This window comes from Rhodamnia argentea, chromosome 5 (genome assembly GCF_020921035.1).
Source record: "Rhodamnia argentea isolate NSW1041297 chromosome 5, ASM2092103v1, whole genome shotgun sequence".
Classification (NCBI taxonomy): Eukaryota; Viridiplantae; Streptophyta; class Magnoliopsida; order Myrtales; family Myrtaceae; genus Rhodamnia; species Rhodamnia argentea.
In genome coordinates this window covers 2,225,385-2,250,868 of record NC_063154.1, presented here as the reverse complement: position 1 = coordinate 2,250,868, position 25,484 = coordinate 2,225,385, and the positions used below count along the sequence as shown (strand labels likewise).

Sequence of the window (25,484 nt, the reverse complement as noted above, 5' to 3'; positions counted from 1 at the left end):
AAATTGAAATTAAGTGTGCTCAGATTAGAGCATTGTCATAATGCATAACATCTTAGGAAAATGCATGTCTATACACCAAACGACAAAATATTAAGGCTCGGTATACGTGTCAAAATGGACAATACATCGAGTGAATTTATTTAGGAATGTCACATTTGCTTTACGATGTAAATATCTATGTCTGTCTTTTAAGCATATTTATACTTGAATCGCATCTAGAAGATGGAGAAATTAATACGTATATCTTTGACTGGCTATGTGATTGCTACATGAAATAGTTGATGAACCAACTGTTAAGTGGCTATCCGGCATGAGATAATCACACTAAACATGAAATATTTGGGCTTAATTTTCCAAAAAATCTCAACTTTTTTTTCTTTATAAAAAAAAAAGCATTCACAAACTTTCACAAATTCATTATCGGACGGCAGCGCGCTCTTCACTAATATTCTCACGTTCACATGGAACTATAGCAAACTCCTGATGATAAATTAGTGGTGATTTTTTTGAGGCGTTTGCAGAATTCAGATTAAAGTGAAAGTAGATTACTTATCGGGGCAAAATTGTGATTAAATCTAAAGTTGAAGGATTTTTTTTTTTTTTACGAAATTAGGCGGATGAATTTATTGCGAACTGGCTGTTTAGCACGCGATACTCACGCGCCAGTAGAATACCTCCCGGATGCACGTTCAGATCTTCTTCTTCTTCATCTTCGTGCCGTCGTCGTCGAGAAAGTCGGTGATCAAGTTTCGCCATTGAAGTTCATCTTTGCCTGGTGTTCCTCCACCAGAAAGCATACTCTGCTTTCTAGCATCTCTCTTCAACTTCACTCAACCGTCGCCCTCCCACCTCCGCTTCCCCCACAAAACAAGAAGTTCCCGAACGAGTCAGCAAATTCCTCCTCGATGGCGGCCGTCATCCTCATTTGGACTCTGGTCGCCACACTCGCGTCCCTTGCTCTCTTCTTCGCTTCGCGCATCGTCTCCTGCCGCGCGAGCAGGAAGAGAGCCGTCGGATTCTTCCATCCGTACACCAACGACGGCGGAGGAGGGGAGAGAGTGCTGTGGTGCGCCGTCAAGGCCGTGCAGGAGGAGCGTCCCGATCTCGACTGCGTCGTCTACACCGGCGATCACGACGCGTCTCCCGATAGCTTGATGGCCCGTGCGATCGATAGATTTGGAGTCAAGCTGCTTCGTCCTCCTGAGGTTCAAATTCTTTTTACTTTGCTGAACTTATTGTTTGAGCTATTGCTACTTTGGTCTAATTAAGTCGCACGTCAATCGAAGTTTTAATTAGTATTACGTGCTTTAAAATCGGTGATCGGAGGATCTCAATCGATTTTTTGGTTGAGGAGCTGTGCTCTTGGTTCATAAATTGTCTTGCCAATGTAAGCATGTGAGGTCGGAATTGGATGTCAGATAGCGCATTCACACTCTTATGCAGCTTTGTTAGCTCTTGTCAAGGATCGTAGACTGTAGACATAATGAATTCACTTAGTATTTGAATGGAACAAGCATATAGCATTACTTGAGGAAAAAGATACTTCATAAATGGCGTGAAATGTACTAGGAATTTTGCGTGGGATGTCATTTGTGTGAGAGATAAACGCATATCTTAAGAGGTGACGCTAGCATGTAGTGCTAGCAAATTTTCATCTATTTTTGTCATGAGGGATTCTCCTAGCAATTTTTGAGATCGATAAGCTCTAACAGTATGCTCTTGTTACTCATACTCAAATCCTTAGGTTGTCCATCTGTGCAAGAGGAAGTGGGTCGAAGAAACTACTTACCCACGTTTTACTATGATCGGCCAAAGTCTTGGTTCCATGTATCTTTCATGGGAAGCGTTGTGCAAGTATACTCCATCATTCTATTTTGACACCAGTGGATATGCTTTTACGTATCCTGTTGCACGAATTTTTGGATGCGTAGTTATGTGCTACACTCATTACCCTACTATCAGCACGGACATGTTATCTCGTGTTCGCCATCGGACTTCTACCTATAATAATGAAGCTTCGATAGCTCAGAGGTATTGGATCTAATCTGATGCTTTTTTATTTATCAGTGCGCACTCCTGTTGTAGATGTTCTATAGAACTTCTTAAACAGGATGGTTCTTCCCTTGTCCCTTTGTCCGTAGCTCCATATTACTACCTTATCTCCCTCAATTATGTGCCCCTGCTTAATTGTGTCATTGGCACCATTCCTTCTAAAATCTGGCAGTCATGTAGTGGTCTGGTGTGTGGTTTTGGATATCTGAATATTGGTGTAATTCATGCATACAAACATATGTGTGGTTTTGTATATTCTCTGTTATAGTCAATTCTGATGTAACTCTCTCCTTGTGGGCAGTTTTTGGCTATCCAGATGTAAAATCATATATTACATAATTTTTAGCTGGATGTACGGGTTTGTTGGGTCTTGCACACATCTTGCAATGGTTAATTCTTCATGGACAAGGTCGCATATTGAGAAGCTTTGGAGAATTCCCGATCGAATTAAGCGAGTTTATCCTCCATGCGATACATCAGGACTGCAGGTTTGTTGTGCTGTTATCATTCTTTACTATATTTCTGGGCCTTCTCACTCTCTCGAACGTGTAGGTCAGACTAGCATATGTATGCACACATTAACCATACACTCAACACATCGACATAAACACACCAATGGAAAATGAGTTCTACGAGAAAGTTAGGTTGGTCTTGCTACAAATGGACAGACTGCAATTGTCACAATATGGACATCCGGCTGTAATGCTCCCCTGCTCCTTTTCTTTCCTGCTTTTATTCTCATCGTGTCATGTCCTCCTCCCCTTATTGAATTGTGAAATGATGTACCCATTATATTCAGACCACTTTTGTCACTACTTACTTGACCAGTTGACAGTTTAACTCTGCATTTTAATTTGTATGGTAGTCTACCTGTGTTTTCTTTTTTCTAGCTAGTTAATTCTTGTTTTTGTGTATTCTGATTATGATCTATGTACATTTTCTATTATCAATAATTCGTCGGTTTTTCTGCTGTTAATTTTTCACCTTTTCAATACATGTAACTTGTTGTGGTCGATATTCCATTCCCTAAAACATTTTTGTTGAAGCAGGCGCTTCCCTTGGAAAGACCAGTTACTGTGCCAACTTTCATTTCTGTTGCTCAGTTTCGTCCAGAGAAGGTGGGAACATTTATGCCAACCTCATAATGACGAGGTATCTATCATTTTAGTGGCTCACACGGGCCTTTGGTAACTTAGTGCTTATGCTTTAAGCTTGATTGTCATATCTCAGGCACATGTTCTTCAACTTGAGGCATTCGAACTTTCTATGAGAAAGTTAGATGCAGACATGCCAAGACCTAAGCTCCAATTTGTTGGAAGTTGTCGGAATAAATCAGATGAAGATAGGTTAGAAAGTTTGAAAGTCAGAGCAGTTGAACTAAAAGTGGAAAGGGATGTGGAGTTCCATAAGAACGTAATGTACAGGTCTGTGCCGCTAAGACCCCAATTAGGCCTAACTTTGTTCATTGCTTTATTCTGGAAAATAGATTGACTTTGCCATATGGCGAGTTGGGTTTTTAGACCACAAGCAATATCTGGATGATATAACCAATATTTTGGCGGTATCTCCACACAATAATATCTCTTGAGGACTGCTATGAACTTCTCGATTAGACTTTTTCATGCGCAATGGTATGTTGGTTCAAGCTCACATTAATAAGCTATGATGTAATAGAAATGCAAGAAATTTGATGGATTTAATGTAATCATTGGCTCTTAGCGCTAAGTAAAGTGAAGATGAGAGAGGACGGAAGTGTAAGTGAGCTTACTGGCAGGAGCCCACTCGAGCACACTACATGGGCCAAGAGCTTATAGAACCCACTCTCACCAATCTATTTTATATTTGTGAACCCAAGTTCAAATATGGCTGAATTCGGATGTGTATGTTCGACATGGAAAAAGGGAAGGTGAGATCAAAGGGCATACCCTAGCACTTCTTGCATTAAGTGACGTTAAGAGGAATGTCCAGACAACAGACAACAAGATTCACTTAATATAACTCAGTTTCTCTGTGGTGGGGAGGAATATATAGTCTGATGCACTGATTGGCATTTTGCTAAACAGTAGGCTAATAGCTGGTAAAAAGTTAAAAGCTAAGTTGGTTCTCATCTGAATATTTCTTCTTGGGGGTTCAATTCATCATATCCTCCATGTATGTAATTGTTGATTTTTGCTCATCTCTTACTTCACAGTTGATAGATGAACTATCCACTAGACTTTGGTTTTGACAGCTTTCTTACTTGGCAGGGACTTGGTAAAACTTTTAGCAGGTGCAACTGCAGGACTGCATTCTATGATAGATGAGCATTTTGGAATAAGTGTAGTAGAGTACATGGCTGCCGGAGCCATCCCGATCGGTATAGATTTAATCACTTTAGAACTATAAATGAATTCCCTGGCCTGTCTTCATGCACATTGAATGTTTGCTTTTTGTCCAGCTCATAAGTCCGCTGGCCCAAAAATGGACATTGTCTTGGAAGAAGATGGACAGCAGACAGGATTTCTTGCCCAAAATGTTGAAGAATATGCTGATGCCATCCTGAAAATCATAAGGATGCCAGAATCCGGGAGAGTCAATATGGCTGCAGCCGCGAGGAAGCGTGCGTGCAGATTTTCTGAGCAAAGATTTTATGAAGACTTCAAGGCTGCAATTCGGCCAGTAATGGGTACATCATCGTCTTAAACATGTTATGATGTAACTGTGAGCGAGAGGCCTAGTTGTAGCTTTAGGTGCGAAGAAGCAGTTGGCTTCTCCTTTTTCTTTTTTCTTTTTTTACTAACCAGAAGACGGGTGCTAGAGATCCTATGTTTGATCGCATGGCAGCTGATATTAGGAATAGAGCAAAGGCAACTATCTTCGATCAGGACACAGCAAATTACACAATTATTCATTGATCTCCATCTGTTATGCTCCAAGGGGCTGCAGGACGCATACCTAGGAGCGGCTTACGTTCTCTCCTCCTAAAGGAAAGTTGAAATGCTATGCATAGCTTTGATGTATCGGGATCATGTTCCAATCTGACGCGACTCCATGGTTGCTGGATGGTACGAGAGACTTCTTTTTAGGTGTTATTCTCTTCATTTCATTTGCGGGCATGTCTTGAGTTTAAGGTTGACTATGACACCGCCTTGTTTAGATGACTAAACTACATCCTCCTTAAATCTAGCTAGGGCTGTCGATTTTCAACACGACATGGTTTCATTTCATTTGATTTTAGATGATTTAAGTAAAAAAATTCTGCTTCTGACTCGAACCTCTTCTTTTCAATCAGAAAATTGGCTAGAATCAATTACCAATTATCAATGATAAAGAGTGATAATGCCCTAATACGACTCTTTGTTTTTTTCCTGATTCATTAGTTAAGCCAATTCCAATAAGTTCAGGTAAACTTCAATTTCATTCAGTTTTAGGGCCCGATTCTATTTGACTTTTGACCCAACTGATCACCCGGTTGATTAGCTGGCCGAATTATCATGTGGAAGCCAATAGGCATGCGGCCTGTTGGTAAAAGGATTTGGGCATTTTACAAAGAGGTAGAGTGAAAGTCAAAGAGATGAGATTTAGAGATAGGAGGGCTAAGCAAGTTGGACCAATCGAATAAAAAATATTATGGATCAGATCAAACGGGTGGTCCCGTTCTTGGTTTCATAGGGCGGTAGTTTGATTTTCGATTCTTAAAATTAAAACCGGTGGCCAATCCAAGAAAAGGCGTTTTAGTTTGCATGGTCTAATCATTGATCCCGAAAATTTCTACAATAAAATTAGGTAGGTCGCTTGTATAGTTTCCTGTCCACAATTCTGCTATTTAGTTTCTAAAATAATTTCACCGGAATGTAGTAGTAAGAGAAATCCCTGTAGGGTAGAAAGTGTAAGTACGTCTTCAAATTGAAATTCTTTGCTTATGTACCTTATGTTACAAAGTAACAAATATTATAGTTGGGTCAATCATTCATTGAATGATAAATCACTACAAGTGATGGAGATATATGATTTAAAAAACCAACGAGCAACCAAAGCTGTATGCATTATATGAATAGAAAGCAAACGGCCGAGATCATTTAATACGACGGTATGAACACGATACCAAGATAAACCCATGTAAATACCCTTTTATCAACGAAAAATAGACACTATGTAACTTTATTGCATTGGAAAAAAAAATTCTAGGGACCTCCTCTTTTCAAGGGATTATCTCAAAGAAAAGATGATTTTTTTTCCTATTACTTTTTTTTAATAAAAATGGAACAATTCGCTTTCGTAGGAACAAAGAAAAGTAGATTTATTCTATATCCGATAAGTACCGATATGCAATGGGGCGATTTGATTTCCAGTTCGAGGAGTACAGGACCAGATGGGTTGATTTTAATATTTATTTTTTAAAAAATTCTTTTAAGTAATTTCCTTGTTTCTTTCCCTCTCTCACGTCTCAGTGTCTTGACACCTCCAGCCGTCTTCTTCCCCTCGCCCTGTTCCGCTCTTTCCCTCTCTCTCGCGCCTCGCCCTCTTTCGCCTCGGTGGCTCGAATCAGTAGCACCAACGTAGCTTGTGTGGGCTCTGATTGCATCCACAATTGCTCCTCTCTCTCTCTCTCTGGTGGCGCCTCCACGCTTGGGGTTGTGACAATCGTCGATCACAGAAACTCTACCTACTACCACCGCTGAGCCCTATTTTACCTCCAATCGAGCTGTGTCGAAATTATAACTAAAACTTGTGCTCGACCCAAGGCTTGGGTCCGGGGCTCATCACCACCCTCGTCTAATCAGTTCGTCTCACCGTTGATTCCTTCTCCTTCGCCTTCACCTGTTCAACGCCCGTAGCTCGTTTCGTGGCCATTCCCAGCCACTAACCCCTATTTTTGACCGAGATAGTAGTAGGTTCATCTATCACTGGAGGTTCCATCGTCCGCTCCTGTCCTCACCTACGACACTTTTCAGACCCTTCTCGTGCAAGCTTGACCAGCAGCCCTAACCTCGAAACTCTTCCTTGACTAGGTAATGTCATGTCCTTATTTTGCCTTGTCCTGCTCTTGGCAGGGCCGAACAATGCTCATGAGTCACCGGTCCGATTCCCGATTCTTAAGAGTAACCGGATCGAATCGGATTGAAAATCGATCATCTTTAAGAGATATGTTAGACAAAAAAAAAAAAAAAATTCAGTAGATGCGAAAAACTCACCTGCTGGCCATTTCAAAGTGGCCCCCTTTTGGTTCAGGTGTTTAGAAAATTGTAATTTTCCATGATTTGATTTGGCTGTCAAGTACAGAATGAAACCCACTCGAAACATAAAAAGAAGAAGGGGGCTTCAATAGAAATAGAAAAAGAAAAACGACATAAATAGTTTATGAAATTTGATGTATATAGCTTCTAAACTTTCAATTTACTTAATATGGTTCTTAAACAATCTATAAATGTTCAATTCAAACCCTAAATTAAATGAAAATATGCAATAGTGTCGTCTCGTTAATTGAAAAAATCTACTTATATGTTCTTTGATTTGTTAAGTTTGGACGGTGGAAAAAAAAAGGTTAAACATGAATTACACAGATAAGATATTCATTTTAAATCATGAATTCATGTTGTTAAATTACAATGCACATAATAACCCTTAATTTTTTCCGCAGTGAATACCGACGAGCTCGCCCCGGCCTTAGTGAGGCCGCGATTCTCAGCTATTCGAAGCTCCTCTAATCGACTGCGAAGCTCCGGAGGGGGAAAATTAAGTGAGTCTTGTTGGTTGATGTGCTTGGGCGTGGACAGCGACCTGCCGAGGCTGTTGCTCCGAATGTGAAGTGCGTAGATCCGTGGCTAAAGATCCACTCGTCCTGTCCGATCGGTTAGGAAGTTGCTGCTCGATTCGTTACGCCGTGCGTCTGCTTGAAAATTCTTGTCAAACGGCTTTTCAGTGACAATTATGGACATGAAAATAGAAATTTGAAGATTTCACGTACCAAACAGGGCTTTAGGTGCCTGAACTCGAAAGTCCAGTTTTCTTCCCGACTCTGAAGTGAAAAAAATAAACAAAAACAAAAAAATGATGCAACTGATGCAACGTTAATCCTCCTGCGTTCGGTTCAATTCAGATTTTTGAGATGGCTGATGATCGGAGTACTCTCTCTCATACTTTCAAGTACTTATTGGGTTAGTGCTAGATCCTTTGATGTTATCTCTTCTATTCCCTTCTCAATTTGGTAGCTTTGATGTGTTGTTTGATCGAATTTGGTGTGTTTCCTTTTGCTGAGAAAGTTGGTTTCTTTCTCTTGGTTTTCCAAAAAAATGGTGGACATCAGCTACGCAATTTTTGGCCAGGGGAATCCCTTTTCTGTTCAATACGTGGATAGTGCGGCATCTCACTGAAGACGATTATGCGGTACTCGATTTACTATTTTATTTTTCGTGGTTCTGGCCTTCTTTTTCCTTCTGTAAGTGTTGAAATGTTGATTGATGCTGCATTCTCAGGTGTTGTTTATTAGCTTGGTAAAAATTTAGACTTGCAATCGTTTAGTATATGCACACTTTTAGTTTGGCTTCTGGCACCATGGAATGGGAAATTAGTGTTCGCGGGTGTTTCTTGCAGCCTAAATATTCTTCATTCTTCTAAAATGTCTGAGTTTGCATTTAAGTGAGAGACCCTGTTATGAAGTATGAAGGTCGGATGCTGCTTTTAAGTGCTCGGTGGAATTTTATCAGTTAATCCTTATGCCTTGGTTCTGGGTCTCTCTAATCTCACATCCTGTACTGTCTATGATGTATTCCAATATTACAGAGATGAGATCTTTCGACTATGTTATACCATGTCATGTTATGATCTTCTGCTCTGTGTCCCTGTAGATTAGACTGAAATTTCTGTGTCATTATTAATGCAGCTCTATGCAGTAAAATTTCATCTTTTCGTCACCTGTGTGTTGTTCCTCAGTCGGGAGGGATTTCGTCGGGCATGCATGCGAGCTGACATTCAATGGTGCTTCTCTTTGCTCTTTCATGTATGCATATTGGTGACAGTTGTGATGTTGGACTTTCTATCATTCTGACGTTGCATGTATACTACTTGGCAAACACGCTTGAAGGAGTTATTCCTATTGGATTTGTGTTCAAGTTTAACAATTACTTGTTAAGTTATGTCTATGTTTGTTTATTGTAGGGCGGACAGCATCAGTAAATAAGCAAACTTGTTCTGGTTAGGTGTTTTGGATCTATTTAAAAATAATGAATGCCGCCTAGTCCTATCTACTGCTGTATCCTTCGAAAAATTCCCATGTTGGATTCGCATATTTAATGTCCATTTACAATTGTCAATCAAGTTTTCTCTGGTTTGCTGGCCTAGTGACTGGAGCTAGTTTTACATAGGCCCATCTCTTGTTGGACTTTTGGAAGCTGCTGTTTAGTTTGTCTTTGCTACCTGTGTTTCTTAAGTTCGTGCTCGATCAAAACCTCTATAGCTTTCTCCTGGACCATTGTTACCCTTATCTAATCCTCTATATATCCAAAGAAAAATAAGTCAGCTGTAGGTATGTGGTAGGAGTACACATGAAATAATTTCTGGAATTTATGTAAGTTACAAGTCAAAAAATGCAGACCTTGCTGTTTATCCACATACTTTGAGGAGTTTGTGCTTTGTGGTTCTGTTTCTGACTGATAGTTTTTTAAAGTTATAGATAAATACTTACCATATATTGTCTTGTTATAAAATAGCAATGGAGCTTCAGCAGGAGAAAATATTATAAAGCTATTGAAAGTTGCTTGGATGACTATACCACTTGGACTAGCCATTACCGCTGCGGCCTGTTCTTTTATCTTCTGGTGGCAGGAACTAAGTTATTCTGACCCCTATGCACGAGCTATTCTTATAAATGGTAACATGCTATCCTTATCAGATTTTGAGCAATAAGTTTGCAGATTGTTTGTGAGTGGTTTGCAAATTGAACTCATTGGGATTGGTTCTAAGTGGCACCTCTGAATAGAACTTTAGCCTCCTGCATAACATGCCTCTACCTGGGAAAGGCATGTCAGTTATTATATTTGCATAATGCGTCCTTTGGTTGTTCTGCTCTTTCGGCTTGGTGAGTTCAAATATTATGGCATTAGATGCAATAACACTTGGTTAAGTAGTTAACCAGGTCGGTTGTTTTCCACTTTTCATAGGGATTAAGTTGATAAAGTAGATTAATAATTCGACAAAATATTTTTTGATTGAAAATAATGGAAAACTTTGAACAAACCATCTTTCACTACTTCCCGATTCTCCTTTAAGAAAGTCAAAGTAAACCCATCTGAACCCAGTGCTTTATCCCCATTACAACTCATGATGGCATTCTTTATCTCTTCTTCTTCAAAAGCTAGTTCAAGAGTCGATGCCATGTCTTCACTAATGCACTCAAAAGACAAGTCCTTGGGTTGAGGACTAGCGTCACAAGTCTATTTATCAGATTAATCTCTTCAAAAGTGTTCCTATTAATTTCCTTTCTATTCAGCAAATTGCATCGCTCGTGAACCCTAGCCATTCTGTGGAAAGTATCTTGTATTGCAATCCCTCTCTCTTAGCAAAAGGCTTCGAGACTTTTGGTTCCACATGATTTCTTCCAATCAGATCACATCAGCGAGATGCTTTTTCGGAAGTATTTGTTCTAATCTCTAGTTTTCGTTTTCTCTTTTTACTTTTCTGGTAATCTAATGCATTAAACAATTCCTGCCATGACAGTATCATTGCTACGCAGGCTTTGCATGTATCTTGGAACTTTTGGCTGAGCCTTTTTATATCCTCTCCCAGAACCTGCTTCTGCTCAAATTACGGTTATTGGTGGAGACAGCAGCAACATTTTTACGTTGCTTAACAATGTATATACTCATTGTTAGGCAAACTAACATGGTAAAGTTTCTGGCTACTAGTTATGAAAGCTCTTATACAAGGAATAGAATATATCAACCTCTGCTGTTGGGCTGGGTGGTTCTGTGTGTTATGCTATTTAGTATACTTCAGTTTGTGAATTCGTCTTCTGCCTATCCTACAGCTTCAATGTGGATAGTTGGTCGAAACCTTTAAGTTTCAAGATGCTTTGCTGTGGAAATACTCCATATGATCGATAAGTTTAATGAGCAGTTATTTATGGATTACGTTCTGATTTGATCAACTCTGCAATAGATGAATCAAATAGGGAGGTTGATCCAAATTTAAGTTGTGTCTTTTCTCCCTTAGTTTTAGCAAATGGTAATGTAGATTTCAGAACATGATCATAACAGTGGATTCTCATTATATCACAATAACTGTTGCTTGTCCTTTACTCAAAGGAGCTGTTTTAAATGATTCTGCAGGAAAAGGGGATTGTATTTGCATTGTCACAAGTTGCATATGGAGCTTGCTTCTTCTTTGGTTACTGGGGTTTTTACCTTTTCTCAAGTTCATTCAAGAGTTCTGATCTTTTCCCTTTCAGGTATCAATTTATTTCTTTCCATGGCACTTTCATATCGGATACATTTTGGTTTGCCTTCATAGATTCTGCTTTGCTCCTCTTCTGTCACGAGGATGATTTAGCTAGCAGTTATGCTTATGCAGAGTGAGCGGTATGGCACACTTTGATGGTGAGCTTGCCAATATGTCCATGATATTCACTTTTCAGTCCTTCCGAAAGTTGATCCTTCAAGAAGGAGAAAAGATGGTTCTTGTATGGTTTGATACACCATATAATCAAGCTGTATATGGACTTGTAGACAAACTAGGTAAGGCTTTTGGTACAATGTTCTTGTGTATAGTCGGTAACCTTTCTACGCACTAGAATGTTATGGAAATGGTCATATTGTAATCTCATGAATTGGTCTTTGAACTTGCTTTTCCCTGTGCTTTATGTTTGAGAATACTTAAGTTGTTGATTTGAATGGCTACCAGGGAGCCTTGTGGTGAGGCTGGTGTTCCTTCCCTTTGAAGAAAGTTCGTATACAGCATTTGCAAGGTCCGCATCAGGTTTATTTCTCTGTTCACTTTATTTGTCCTTTTTCTTCAGATGTGAAGATATCTATCTTATGTGACTGACAAGATCTTTTAAATTCCATGGGGTTTCATATTTTGGTGAGAACATGAAGAAACGCTCCCTTTGGGTGAATAGAATTTGTCATGCCATGCAGCAAAAGTGCATGACTACTATCTGGCTATCTGTCCTGTCAATCGATACTCGTTGTGTCTGTTGCAATTTCACCTTGTGCTGATTAACACTTCATATTGAGGAGCGTAAAGAATATTGATGTTGCTATTATGGGGAGATCTTTGCTTCGGTTACATTCCAACATGACCAACCACCTAACAACCATGACTAAGGCTTTCCCTTTAAATGCGATACGGATCTTTTCCCACATTTCCACTGTAATATGTGGTATATGTATAGGGATCTGGCATGACCAACCATGGAGGCAAGCCTTAAAAAATATAGTTAACAATTGGGTGGATACAAGGTAATAGGAACTTCTTAGGGCTGTTTATTGGAAATCCATGGAAGTGGTGATTTGGCATCTGTGATCTTGCATGTGTTTGGTAAACGCATAGAGACATTTTAAAATTTTTTGTCTGAAGGCAGCTTCCTGGAAGGCATGAATACTATAGTACTGTCTGCACGTGCGTGCATATTTAGATTACTTTAGGCTTTGTGGAAGGCTCTCCCAAGCAAGTCATGCATAGTATCGTGGTACAACTACGTTCTTTTTTTTTTTAATCTTTTCTGTATTATGAGGGATGATTACTGATATGGTTCAAAAGTTTTCAAATCTGTTTATTCTCGGGGTAATTGGCACAACTTGCATTCAAGTCATACGCTATTTCTTGACTGTCGTGATTATGTGCATCATCTACGTTATTTTCATGGACTTATTTTTATTTTATTGTTTTATGTCCCTATAGGACAAAGTGCGGACAGGAGTCGGAAGATAGGGAGAAATCTTACAGAGGCCCTTAAACTTGTCATGTTGATAGGTATGTTTCACTTAGTTTAATTTGTTCCATTTGGGAATTTCTTATTCTCAACCTCTGTTCCAGATTTACTTAAGACTCTCAATATAGGCTGCTATATAATGCAATTGTTGTGCATGGCTGAGGAACGCCAGAAACATACAATCACTTGGCATTCCGAATGATAATTGGTTATCAATGTCTTCGCAGCTATGATTTCTATTTCCTTTTATGCTTAGCATTTGCTTTCATCTCCAGATCGTGCTTATTAAAGAGTGAAGCTGATTAAAAGTTACTTCATTCCATTTATCTGTATATTCTCACATGTGATCAAAATTTCTTATTGATTTATTATCTGATCTATGCGCGATGAAGCAGACACTGAAATGGTAATTGCATGATGCCTGTCTTTATTCTAAGTGGTTGAATCTTTTACTTGTCCTACTTTTTTGGCCCATCAAATAGAGGCACAACAATGTCTAACTACAGTTATACACCTCTTAGATTTGTTGCTATCTTCAATTTTTATTAAGTAATAGACCGTAATTAAAGCAATGACGCTTTTCTATTAGACAGTCACCAATTCTATTGCTTTATGCACCTTGATGAGTCAGGTAGACTCTTTTGGCGTATCTTTTACATGAATTCCAGTGTATATTACAACCTAGTTGTCTTGTGCCTTCCTATTTTTTCTGTTACCAACAAAAGCTCATTGACATGAAACTTAAACAACGTGATTTGCTGTACTATGATACATTTTTGGGACTTTAAGAGTGTCTGAACAAGATATTAATGAGGATACAGGTTTTACAATATGCTTATCATGTTCCTCAGTATACACAGCGTTAATGGAATACTGTAACCGGTTTCAGCTGTTAAATCCTGTGGCAATATCCTGTTTGAATTTGCTCTCTCTTTCTCTCTCTCTCATTCATATCCTCTCTGGTTATATGCCTTGTAGGTCTTATATTTGTTGCTTTTGGCCCAAGTTACTCTTACTCCCTGATAAGGTTGTTATATGGTAAAAAATGGAGTGATGGAGAAGCACCAACAGTCCTTCGCTACTACTGCATCTACATCTTTTTCTTGGCTATGAATGGTTAGTGATGGTTTTTGTTTAAATATGGATCTAAGATTTGTTGCTATTGCATATATAATCATTGTGAAGAGCAAGTGAAAACAATATGAGATGGCATTTAGGATAATTCCTTTGTGCTCATCCTCCTCTCTCCTCTCCCTTTAGGTATTTTACTGCTAGGTTAGTTGAATGGGTCTTGTTACCACAAAATTAGAGTACCAATTAATTGACTTTCCGGCCACTTAATCATTCTATATTTGGTATCGCGCGAGTTGCAGTATAGATTAGTATGCGTCATTATCCTGAAATATTTTGTCAGCTTATATTGGAGCAGAAGATATCCAATTATATATTTGTAGATTATATAAGATCGTGTTATGGTGCAGTGTGATTTTCAACTAGCGATTGAAATGCATCATTTGGTCCTGTGGCAAACTGAAGTTCATAGAAAAGTGTGCTGTCTGATTCAGCCATCATGGAGATGCTCTCATCATGTGTCATTTGATTGTGCATCAGGAACTTCGGAGGCATTTCTGCATGCAGTTGCGGATGAAAAACAGCTCAAACGCTCAAATGATATGTTGCTTGTGTTCTCGTCCATATATGTGGTGCTAAATATCATGTTAATAAAATCAACGGGCGCAGCTGGCTTACTTATGGCAAATTCTTTGAGTATCCTTTTTCCCCCTCTCAACTGGTGTACTTTGTTGTCAGTCTTCCATAATTTAGCCAGATTGCTTGGATAAAGAAGCAAATTCTAGACAAAATGTGACAACTCTAAAGTCGAAGCATCAGCCTATTTTTCCCCTATCTTTGCTTTTTAGCCCTTCCCTCCTCTATGTTCTAATCCATTTTTGTTGTCGTTTATTAAAGAGTGCTGGTACTTGGTAACATTGTTATGTCTTACGATGAGGAGTTGAGATTCTTAGAGATTATGTAGATGAGGTTCTCGGATTTTGACTTCCTTGATTGGGTTAAGACATGCTTTTGAGAATAATCTACTCTGCAACATTCATAAAAAAGTATTTCCAGGTATGACATCGAATTTGGATCTTTTGCTTGTCTTTCTTGGCAAGTCCTCTCCTAATTTTAATTTGGATTTGGCGGTTTGCACAGGATTCGTCATCCTTTTCATTTCATGGGTGCTTCCCTTCAGGGACAACAGTTCTGCTGCTTTCTGGTTTAGCTACACTTACCTCGGAGAAAATTTTCTTGGACAAGGAGAACTTTTGGCCCTCATTTTTAGTTCATTTTTTTGTTGGGTTGACTTGCTTCTGCACATCAGCCTTTGTCATGTAAGTGACACCCTTTTCTCTTATTTCCTTTCGTCGACTATGTACCATGAGTGTGTTAATGAATTTATTCTAAGCTCATAATGATTTTGTGCTCCATCAGTTATGCCCGTGAGAAGGCTTTTGTGAGCAGAGTTATCCGCTTTCGTGACCATGACGATTGATATACCAGAAATCATCCAAATCCTCAGCCAGGTGCGCTCATGTTTTCTAAGGGAAACAAGTTTATGGTTGTTTTAATTGCTTAATTCAGCGAATGTAAAAACAAAAGAATGATTGTGTTGCAAGAAAGGACATGCCAAATAAATAGAGTAATACTTGCAATGTTCAATATTCTTGGCAACCCAACACCCTAAAATGCAAAAACTAAAAATATAACAGTTACTGGCGAAAATATAAATTTTGGCAAGAGATGAGCACAATATACTGGACACCAGCACAGTTTAGATAGAAAAAGCAAGTGTTCATCATATTCTTAGATTAACGAATAATCTAGCAAGCAATAACCTGAAAATGGCACGAATTACTGACATGAGATGATTGCCTCCCTTGGGTCAGACGTCAGAGCCATCTATCAGCTTTTCAAAATTATTGTTGGCTGAGATGGAACTTGGGAGGATGCCTCATTACATTTGCTATTGCTAAGACGTTTTGAGGCAAAAATAAACTCCCTAGTAGAGATGATATAGTCAACCCCCTTCTTTCAAGAACATTGAAATCTAACTTTGAAGTCTATTATTTGAAGGGATTACTTAAAGAATGGTGTAAAAAAATAAGCATTATCCCCGTGGCTTCAGCTCTGTAATTGGTTTCACACGATTCTTCTCATTCTCATTGCGATATTGAAATCTGCATCTCTTCTGGCAGGTGGCCAGTAGGCAAAAGTTTGATGATGAAAAGGAAATTAGATTGACAATGATGAGGGGCACGAGGAAAGAAGTGATGTTTTACAAGACACCTGTGCCGTGCTCAATTGCACTTCAGTCTCACTGTAAGAGACGAGCAATAGGTTCAGTTGGTAGTCATGAGCTATGAGAGCTTCAAAGTGATTAGCAGGAAAATGGTTTGATGATTATTATTTAGATGTAGATCAGACATTCTTTCTAAAACCAGAATTTTTGACATTTTTAATTTGCGTTTTGAAGTGAGATTCTTGAACAGAGATTTTCACGGAGGTCTTTGTTGCTTCAAAATGCAGGGAGGCACAAGCTCCCCCCACCCGCAATCTCACTCGCTTTTAGCTGGTTTTTAAATGCATGTGCGAATTAAACTCATTAAGTCGATTGGTAATTACATGCACTACCTCATGGAAAAACATTGAATAATTCACTAGGTTCGCCCCACCAAATACTTGTTTGGATCTGATGTCATGGTATAGAATCGTGTACGAGTGTGTAATTACGTCAATATGTTTCACGATTATATGAGAAGATACGGAGAGCCAACATGAATATTAAATACGGGTGGCCGCCTCGGCGACAGAAACCGTGTTTTTGGCATATCGAGTTCAAGGGTTTTGCTGAGAATACTAAAGCACGAGAGGAAACTCAAAGTAGCTTTTTGCCTTTGACCATAATGGCAAAAACATACTCTTGACAGAGTCGCTTCTTTTTCAGTACCTAGTTGTCATCTCAGATGACATGGAACATTCCTTCAAATTCAAATGCCGCTCCTGCTAGCTCGTTGTTCTTACTTGGTTTGTACGACCAAGTGCTCATTGCAATCAAGTTAATGGAAGTGAGTTTTTACCCTAGGGACGCCATATCATAAGTCAACACATGTGAAATATACAGAGGCGATGCAAGAACTTCCGCCGGCTATGGCAAATACAGACAAATGACCATTATTTGGTGCACGACCTCCTATGTCAGACTAATAGTGGCCCACAATGATTCTTGGCTGAGGACTGCCGAAAATCCTAAAACAGCAACAATACACACTAATGGCAATTAAGCCTTTGACACAACATAGGACCATTCAGAAGGTAGAAGCAAGACAAACGTTTCATCACTTCCTACATTTGCCTAAGCTCAGGTCAATCAATGCTTTGATCTAGCAATGTCACAACAAAAGCAACACAAAAATGAGACTAGCAAGACAAGCGTTTAATCACTTCTGACATTTGCCTTAGCTCAGGTCGAACAATGCTTTGATCTAGCAATGTCACAGTAAAAGCAACACAAATATGGGAGATTTAGTTGGCTGACTGCTCAAAATCCTAAAACAGCAGCAATACACACTAATGGCGATTAAGCCTTTGACGCAACATGGAACAATTCAGAAGAAGGTAGACGCAAGACAAACTTTTCATCACTTCCTACATTTGCCTTAGCTCAGGTCAATCAATGCTTTGATCTAGCAATGTCACAACAAAAGCAACACAAATATGAGAGATTTAGTCAGCTTCTCTGGCATTCAGAAACCGTTGCCATTGTGCTCGATGCATAGTACATGGCGAGTATCATCACAAAGTGAAGATAATGTGGGTGCCTCAGCAAGCTAATCATCTCAAAGTAAGTTCAATCCTATGAAATTCGACGAAGTTGTCCTCCCATTACTAATGCTGCCCAAGCGTCGATGTTGTGTTTTCAACTCGCTATCATAATTAACAGAAGAACAATAATTTGCAAGGCACAATCCTATGACCAATCCCCAATTGGATTGCCCTGTGCAGACACCATATTTAGAACCTTCCCATTTCTACTTAAGAATAACCAAGTCTCCAGCACTCAGATACTTGCAATTGCACGCTCATGAACAACCACAACATATAACGCATCAAGAAGGACAATCAAAGCAAAGGGGCAAGGTGAATAGTGAGATTCAAAGCAGGCATTTGATTCGGAGAATAATACCAAATATTTAGATTCAACATCCAACACTAATTCTTAAAGTTCTCAACTTTAACCCAAAAGAAAAAACAAAAGCCCACAACAAAACCAGAAACTCCGATGTCTCTATCATCGCCGACTGAGGGTTTTACTTGGATCTCTGCCTCATCTTTCGGCGCTTCCTCTTCAACCTCCTCATGCGTTTCTTCTTCCACTGTCGTACCACCCAACAAAACGAAAATTGCGAAAGAACAAATCAATCACCAAAATCCCACCTTTCTAATCGCAGAACCAGTAAAGAAAATCGAAACTCTGCAAGTTCTAAATCGCATCCCATCTTACCTTCGCTCTCATGGTAAAAAGTTGATGTGCTCCTTCGCTCCTAGGCCGTCAAGAACCCTAGCTCTCTTTCTCTCCCCGCCCTTGGCTGCTACTGTTCAAGTACCCCAGATCGATATGAGAGTGCCGCCTGCGACATGATTCACATTTATAGGAAACCCTAGCCGAGTGCTTCCTGGGCTTGTATGCTCCCTATTTGGGCCTTGTTGCGGCCCACGTTTAGTTATCTGGCTCTGGGCCTTCTGAATCCCAGAGCTAGAACGTGATTATTGGAGCATCCATCCACCCAATTCAGATCTTTTGCTGCAATATCTCTACTTGTAATATTGTCATGTTAACATTTTGGATCTACTCAAGTCCCGAAATCGCGATGCTTAATCGCTCGGAACGTTTACATGATAAAAAAAAGGCTTTCTTTCGTGACAAAGCTCTGCACATCGATCCCGTGATGGATGCACTTTAACATAAACCCGGCATCTTATGCTTCTGTTATAAGCTCGATCGGCCAGAAATCCGCTAATGACGAAAATGTAGATGGCCACTAAAGAGATAAAGCCCGAATGTGCGCCACCGTCTTAATCTTGCTCGTGCACTTATCCTTTTCTTTTCGCAATGTATTATCATGGCAACCAAAGTGCAGGGGAAATGATGGAGCATCTTGTTTTGTTGCTTCTTTCTTTCTAATGTCCCATTGAAGCAGTGGTGGAAAATTATGCTGCAAATTTTTATTTTTTTTCTTTTTGTGTTAGATTTGACAACCTTAGGCCACAGTAGAGCTTTCCCTTCTGAGACTTTTGAATCTTTGGATCCACATTGCATCAAATAAAGCAAAGTGATAAAATGGTACTATGTGGGGTTGCTCACATGATGGCCATTTGCAATTTTGCACCATTGCTTCCCGTCCTTGATCATCATCCACATCCTCATCCTAACTTAGCTACTTCCTCTCCATGGCTGGTCTTTTATGTGCAAAGTACTAGAAAACGCTTGTAAAAGGGCAGATTTGTGTTCCCAATTTCTGAGCAGAAAGGAAAATATCATTCATGTGAAGAGTATAATCCAGAAACAAGAGTACCCTTCTTCAGCTATCCAATATAAAAACTTCTCTGCTTCTGTTATCCTATTAAGCTGCACCTAGTTTTGCACCAGCTGCAATTTGCCAAGATGGTTTGGCTGTGCAGAGAGTCAATCTTGAGTTGCAAGACATGGCTAAATGAGACAGACACCGACAAACAAGCATTATCCCTCTAAGTCCGTTCGGTTATATGAATTTCATTATGCCATTATGCTTGATCATGGATTAAAGTAGACGCGGTTCTACTCGCACGAAGCATCGAACGGTCTCGGGTCTCCCTCCCTCCCTCCCTCCCTCTCTTTGTTACGTTTACCTGGTCATTAACAAAGCTTTAAGCAACTTCAACTTGATTGATGAACTTTTACAGGAAGTCCCCTCTTCCAGTTCCATCAATTGCTTTGCCTTTTTAACTCTGTACTAAATGTCTGAAACGCCTCCAATCCCACAGAAACTTACTATATCTACTGAAGTGCCACCTGTAAAAATACACTTCCCAAATGACCAAGCAAGAAAGAAGAAAATCTGCTTAACTGCACATGTGCAAGTCCTGTCTTTCATAGGAGGACACAAATTGTGAGTAGCTATGGTTGTTCAGAGTTCAGGCCATTACAGTGAAAATCAGAGAGAGAGAGAGAGAGAGGGGTTTTTCTGGGCTTGAAGAAATGGAACAGAGCAACCAACCTCTCTTGCGACATGAGTCAAAACACATAAGGGAACTGGCCAAAATCATTCATGGGTGGGACTTGGGTCAATTCTGATGAACTTTGGCCGAAGCTCTCGTTCACCATACTGCAACAAGGCATGTCATCGAACGACACCATACCAACGTTCTCATCCATCACGACACCCTGAGCGCTCGAGCTCGCCACGGGCACGGCGTACCAAGCGAGACGGGCCCGGGCAACGGCTAGATCGTGTTGCAGCTCGACCATCTTCCTCTGGAGCAGCGCTATGGCCCCGATGCACCCGTAGACGGGGTCCCGCAGCCTCGCCTCGGCCTCGTAAGCGAGCGAGTTCACCGTGTCCTCCCGCTGCTCCTCGGGGACCTCGACCAGGATCTTACTCACATTGCTCGCCCCAAACACCTTGTGCACCTTGGCGAACTTCTTCGGCTCGTCCGACCTGAAGTAGGGCGCGAAGATGCAGCTCGACGTGCACTTCCGCTTCAACAGCTTGCAGGCCGCACAGGAGGAGCTTGCACGAGGCTCATGATGACCCTTCATTGCTAGCTTCGCTCGCATCCTCCGGGCTTAATATGTCCTCTTGCTTTCACCAGTGCATCTCACTTAAATAGCCCCCTCAAAATCAGTTTTGAGACAGAGACAGAGACATGTACACACGTTCCACAAATCATTCCAGTATTTTTCCTTCAGTAACAACTCTTGTTACATTTACTTATGTACGTACTATAATGTCTTAATTACCTTATTCGATTAAATACGTCGCGAACATCGCAGGTCCGATACCTTCACGGGGCCATGTTTAATTTTGTCCCCGCGATCGATCTGGACATTCAAGGGGCTGACAAGACTAATCAAAACCAGCTGAAACATTAACTGCGAATTTATTTTCGACCCTTGTGATAAGATCGGTTGTCCTAGTTTGAAGAGGACCACTCGTGGAAAGAAAGATTAAAAAAAGGACTAAGTGTTTTTTTTATTGGTTAGAAGCAGGATGGGTCCAAATAATTGAGAATAGTAACATCATATGTGTACGGGGTAAGTTGGACAAGATATGATAGTTCATCAACCAATGCTAACAGATTTTTATTTTTTATTTTTTTTAAAATTTCCCTTTTTCTCCTCTTTTTTCACAAGAAAAGCAAAAATGGGTATTTTGTTGTTAAAGTTGGAATTATCTTTTTAGAGGCATACTTGGGAGGGGACAATGATAAATTGAGACTATGTTCCACTTGTAAATGGAGCCAAAACTGAGGTGACATCTTTTGTGCTTATATATGCTTTGTGGTATGAGCATTTGCAGTTAGCAATTTCTTATTGGGGCCGGAGGCGAGTCTATAAATTGTTAATATGTACTCGATCCAACAAAATGGGTTTATGCGATATATATATATATATATATATATATATATATGTTTTTCTCGATAAATGCAGGTGGTTTTTCGGTGAATTCCAATGATATCACGAGATGTTGAATATAGCTTTCGGCTCTATATACGATAAGTTATGAGATGTAAGATATTTACGTAATTTTGGGGCCTATGGATAGTTAATTATTTTGCTTATCTAGCCCAAAAGCTACTTCTCGTCAATTAATGCGATGGAGAAAATCGGTAAACCATCCATATCAGGGTGCAGAAATTTCAATAAAGTATTGCATAAGTCAACGAAGCTAAATGATATGAGCACTATTAATGGACATTCTTCTATATTCATATACAGTTAATTTCTTTTTACTTGGGGAAGTTCAACCCCTCTATCTTTTTCCCTTATAATATCGGCATGCCTCCGAGATCATTAATAGGAACGAATCATGATCACTCGTTCATATCACACTTATCATCGTATCGATTGATCGAAACTTTCAAACCACGGCAGATATCGGTATCTGATATCGATCCAATCGTTACATCGGGAGTAATCGATTGAAAATGAAAAGGAATTCGACTTCCACCGTATAAATAAGTAAGTACGAAGTATGCTTAATTTTTTAGAAAGGGGAAATATTATAGAAGCATAATTAGAGAGAGAGAGAGAGAGAGAGAACGAAAATGTCACTTCAACAACTAAGTGGAAAGGAAAAATGTGGCTGAAATGATGAATAAACCCTCTCATTCCCCGGAAGGAAAAAGGAAAAAAAAGAAAAAAGCGGGTGGGGGGAGGGGGATGGTTTGGCCCAATAGCCCACTTGCAATTTTGCCTGTCGTTTTCCAAAACAAAAATCAACTGAGGGAACACTTTTACCACGCGCCGGGCGGGACCCACGCGGAACGAGCGTGGGACCCCCCTGCTGATAGGAGGCACCGGACTGCGGCCGTGGGGTACACTCGCCTCAGAAGAGCAAGTGAGTGTCTCGTCGTGGGAGTGAGGTCATGGCGATATATGGGCCGGCCCAGCATCGCATGATTAGAAATCACAAGAGAGAGGGGGGAGTGTGGGTGTAGCTTGACTATGGGATGGTGTGGTGTTCCCCACTGTTCGTTCCAACTTTGAGAAGCCCCGAGAAGGAAAAGCCATTACCACGTGTCGACGTCTCACTCGTCACTTCTCAGACATACATCGCTTGGAATCAAAGGGTAGCCTCCCGGCCCCAACCTGTGTTGGTCGAGGACCTAGTGACCGGAGTGACGTTTCGCGTCGGCAGGGTCGGGGGCCCGACGACACGACGTCAGTGATTTCGAGCGCGTCGGCAATAGGGGACGCGGCTGGACGACTTCGACCGGGCTGTGAAGAGGGTCGAGGGAGATGGCTTCATCAGAAGAAAGAGCTGTTCACGGTGAATGAAGGGACGAAGGACGTGCTCGTTTATAACTTCTATCGGTTGTGGCCGTTGATGAAGGGATTGGATCAATTCCATTTCCAATTGCCACGGCGCTTTGAGGCAGAAAGCTTCGATCTTATATTCAAGCGGTTGACTCGACATTTTCGAACACGTGAACAGAAATAGTTTGGTTTGTCTAGCTTTTGTTATGTGCGTTCCGAAACTGAGATCATGTCATGAATCTATAATTATGATGCTAGTAAGTAGCACTGACCACAGATATAAAGACCGCTTACATTTCGTTGATCCTCAAGTAACAACTTCATGAATGGACTAATGTAAAAAAAGGCATTTGTCCCACGACTCGTGTCGCGATTGGTTGTGTATATTCACAGAGGATTTATGAGGCTGGGGCGCGTAAGATGGTGGCGGGAGGACCGCCGCCGGTGACTTGCCGGTGCAAGTGACGGAGGGGGCTCATAAAACCGCGACTCTCAGGCCTAGAACACCAACCTCACGTCCCTCGTCTCCAATTTCGCAGTCCATCGTCCACGGACGTGATCCAAAACCCACCCAAATATGGTCAGTTTGGCACTTTTAAGGTCTTCTGTCTGAATCTACCATTAGCCAAAACTCGCAATTGCAGAAATTCTGTTGAAGCGCAGGTGGCTATGAAGGTACACCGCTAATCCAGATTTACGTGTTTAATTACACTATGGTATATGATTTGATCCGACGCCACGAGGATTCTGCGGCGCGGGGCCATTGGAGACGGGTTCTCTCTATGGACCCGTATCGCCGGCATGCCCCTACCGACGCCTCCAATCTCCTCCTCTTCCGGGACTCTGGACGCCCGGCCAATGCCGCTTAATCCTGTACCTCTTCAAGCATTTGCAGCAAAACCACGCTTTATTTAGAAATTTAATCAGCATGAGCCCTAAATCATTTTCATTTTCATGAGTTTGTACGTATCTAAATTCTTTTACTTCGCTGATATATTTAAACAGTGCCATCGTGTTTAATTACTGCATCACACGTTTCTTAGTACTTCGAACTCTCTAATGGGCAAGAGGAAATTGAACAAAAATGGAGAAATTAAAGGGAGAACATATGTAAGGAAATTAAATTTTCTTTCACGTGTCTATTACAGGACACGTACTATGGTTCGCTTCAGTAATACAGCAGCCGAAAAAGAACAAAACAGAACGCCTTGGGACACATCTCAGAAACACACTTCGTTGCATCTTCACCACAAGTCAAAAGGCTAATTAGAGAATAAAGAGAGACGAGCTAATGATCGAACTCCCTGAGAAAAACCGACTCATTAATTGATTAAGCGCGCGTCCCTTCCGGAGGGCAGTACGAGGGGCGGAAAGCCAGCGGCCCCGCGGCGTAGACGACCGCCTCGTACTCCTTCCCGCTCAGCCTCTTGTCCTCGTAGCGGAGCGGGGCCCCGTACATCCCGTAGTTGATGTTGGACAAGAGGTTGCATCCCTCCAGGGGCGACGAGACGAGCTTGATGCCGCAAGCGTGGAGCGGGTGGTCCAGGATGGGGTGGCTCATCTCGAAGCCCTTGAGCTCGGCGTAGAAGTAGCCGCCCTCCGTGGTCTGGAAGGTCTTGTAGTAGGTGACGCGGTTCTTGTAGTTCTTGCAGACGACGCTGACCTTGGCCGCGCCGATGGGCTTCGCCTCGGCCAGGGACCACGTGCCGAAGTACTTGCAGCTCTGGCAGTAGACCATGCCCTCCACGACGACTTCCGTGGCCCTGGGGATGACGGTTTTGTTGTGGGCGTTCTCTTCGGCCGCCGACGCGGAGGAGATCGAAGCCAGTTGGAGGAGGATGAGGGAGGACAGCATGATGGTGAGCTTGGTGTAAGCCATCCTTCCCTGTCGGAGATGAGACAGTTTCTTGTTTGTGTTAGATAGGAAGAGATGTCGTTTGGGATGGAGCAAGTCTCAAGGGAATTGGAGAGATTTATATAGTTTGCTAGTCCGTTGATTTGGCGGGGTTTTGGGAAGTCGTGGGAACAACTACGTCGTATTACATGGGAAGCGTCTGAATTTTTTAAGACATTACATGAAGCCCACTACCGATGACAGTTTTGCCGTTATGTTTATGGTTTGCATGTCAGGGTTTCGGTCGTAGATACATGGACATATGACTCGTATATGATATGTAGGTTCAACCTTTTGATCATTCTTTTGCCTAGTCCTGACTAACGAGAGGTTAAAACGCGGTCCGGTATTTCGTATTCACGTGTGATATTCGGATTTTGTAACCCTATACAGTTATGTTAATACATATTATATAATTTGTGTAAGCTTGTTTCGCTCTTGGATTTGCCAAATAATCATGGCGAGCATCGAAAATTGCCGACCCCGGAATGTCGTGCTCTTTCAAAACTACTTTGGACAGCAGAATTTGCCTTTTTCCAATCTATCTATTTGGG

The 25,484-nt window shown here is 41.0% G+C and overlaps 4 protein-coding genes and 1 long non-coding RNA gene across 9 annotated transcripts; 2 read left to right on the top strand and 3 right to left on the bottom strand.

The window, feature by feature from the left end:
• The first annotated feature begins 651 nt into the window (after positions 1 to 651).
• On the top strand, positions 652 to 5,236 carry LOC115743620 (GDP-Man:Man(3)GlcNAc(2)-PP-Dol alpha-1,2-mannosyltransferase). Its single transcript, XM_030678474.2, has 7 exons — positions 652 to 1,205; positions 1,745 to 2,031; positions 2,354 to 2,540; positions 3,102 to 3,170; positions 3,283 to 3,476; positions 4,299 to 4,408; positions 4,490 to 5,236. The coding sequence occupies exons 1-7, from the start codon at positions 906 to 908 to the stop codon at positions 4,732 to 4,734; spliced, it is 1,392 nt and encodes a 463-aa protein (XP_030534334.1). The 5' UTR covers positions 652 to 905; the 3' UTR covers positions 4,735 to 5,236.
• Positions 5,237 to 7,671: 2,435 nt separating this feature from the next.
• On the top strand, positions 7,672 to 16,510 carry LOC115743619 (protein RFT1 homolog). 5 transcript variants are annotated; one of them, XM_030678470.2, is made up of 16 exons: positions 7,672 to 7,915; positions 8,007 to 8,189; positions 8,339 to 8,418; positions 8,915 to 9,009; positions 9,741 to 9,901; positions 10,763 to 10,914; positions 11,358 to 11,476; positions 11,599 to 11,762; positions 11,929 to 12,003; positions 12,931 to 13,002; positions 13,940 to 14,077; positions 14,573 to 14,728; positions 15,036 to 15,088; positions 15,173 to 15,351; positions 15,452 to 15,543; positions 16,216 to 16,510. In XM_030678470.2, exons 2-15 carry the CDS (start codon positions 8,141 to 8,143, stop codon positions 15,510 to 15,512), a joined length of 1,554 nt encoding a protein of 517 aa, XP_030534330.1. In that variant the 5' UTR covers positions 7,672 to 7,915; positions 8,007 to 8,140; the 3' UTR covers positions 15,513 to 15,543; positions 16,216 to 16,510. The 5 variants fall into 5 exon arrangements, with proteins under 5 accessions (XP_030534330.1, XP_048134630.1, XP_048134629.1 ...); XM_048278673.1 differs by having other exon boundaries at positions 7,672 to 8,189; positions 15,452 to 15,536; positions 16,213 to 16,510; XM_048278672.1 differs by having other exon boundaries at positions 7,672 to 8,189.
• A 1,655-nt stretch (positions 16,511 to 18,165) lies between these two features.
• Positions 18,166 to 18,760, bottom strand: LOC115743624. Its single transcript, XR_004015713.2, has 2 exons — positions 18,522 to 18,760; positions 18,166 to 18,393 (listed from the first exon to the last, which is right to left on the bottom strand). It is a non-coding gene; the product is annotated as an uncharacterized LOC115743624 (long non-coding RNA).
• A 743-nt stretch (positions 18,761 to 19,503) lies between these two features.
• On the bottom strand, positions 19,504 to 20,942 carry LOC115743622 (LOB domain-containing protein 21). The gene is made up of 2 exons (XM_030678476.2): positions 20,275 to 20,942; positions 19,504 to 20,069 (listed from the first exon to the last, which is right to left on the bottom strand). The coding sequence occupies exon 1, from the start codon at positions 20,832 to 20,834 to the stop codon at positions 20,292 to 20,294; it is 543 nt and encodes a 180-aa protein (XP_030534336.1). The 5' UTR covers positions 20,835 to 20,942; the 3' UTR covers positions 19,504 to 20,069; positions 20,275 to 20,291.
• Positions 20,943 to 24,195: 3,253 nt separating this feature from the next.
• Positions 24,196 to 25,109, bottom strand: LOC115743621 (non-classical arabinogalactan protein 30). Its single transcript, XM_030678475.2, has one exon. The coding sequence runs from the start codon at positions 24,913 to 24,915 to the stop codon at positions 24,367 to 24,369; it is 549 nt and encodes a 182-aa protein (XP_030534335.1). The 5' UTR covers positions 24,916 to 25,109; the 3' UTR covers positions 24,196 to 24,366.
• Positions 25,110 to 25,484: the final 375 nt, after the last annotated feature.

Bases quoted from the DNA above. Each gene is read 5' to 3' on its own strand.
- LOC115743620 (XM_030678474.2), top strand. From the start codon at position 906: ATGGCGGCCGTCATCCTCATTTGGACTCTGGTCGCCACACTCGCGTCC. The intron at 1,206-1,744 runs GTTCAAATTCTT...TCAAATCCTTAG, and splicing joins AGCTGCTTCGTCCTCCTGAG to GTTGTCCATCTGTGCAAGAG. The intron at 3,477-4,298 runs GTCTGTGCCGCT...CTTACTTGGCAG, and splicing joins CATAAGAACGTAATGTACAG to GGACTTGGTAAAACTTTTAG.
- LOC115743619 (XM_030678470.2), top strand. From the start codon at position 8,141: ATGGCTGATGATCGGAGTACTCTCTCTCATACTTTCAAGTACTTATTG. The intron at 9,902-10,762 runs GTAACATGCTAT...ATTGCTACGCAG, and splicing joins ACGAGCTATTCTTATAAATG to GCTTTGCATGTATCTTGGAA. The intron at 10,915-11,357 runs GTAAAGTTTCTG...ATGATTCTGCAG, and splicing joins TTGTTAGGCAAACTAACATG to GAAAAGGGGATTGTATTTGC.
- LOC115743622 (XM_030678476.2), bottom strand. From the start codon at position 20,834: ATGCGAGCGAAGCTAGCAATGAAGGGTCATCATGAGCCTCGTGCAAGC.
- LOC115743621 (XM_030678475.2), bottom strand. From the start codon at position 24,915: ATGGCTTACACCAAGCTCACCATCATGCTGTCCTCCCTCATCCTCCTC.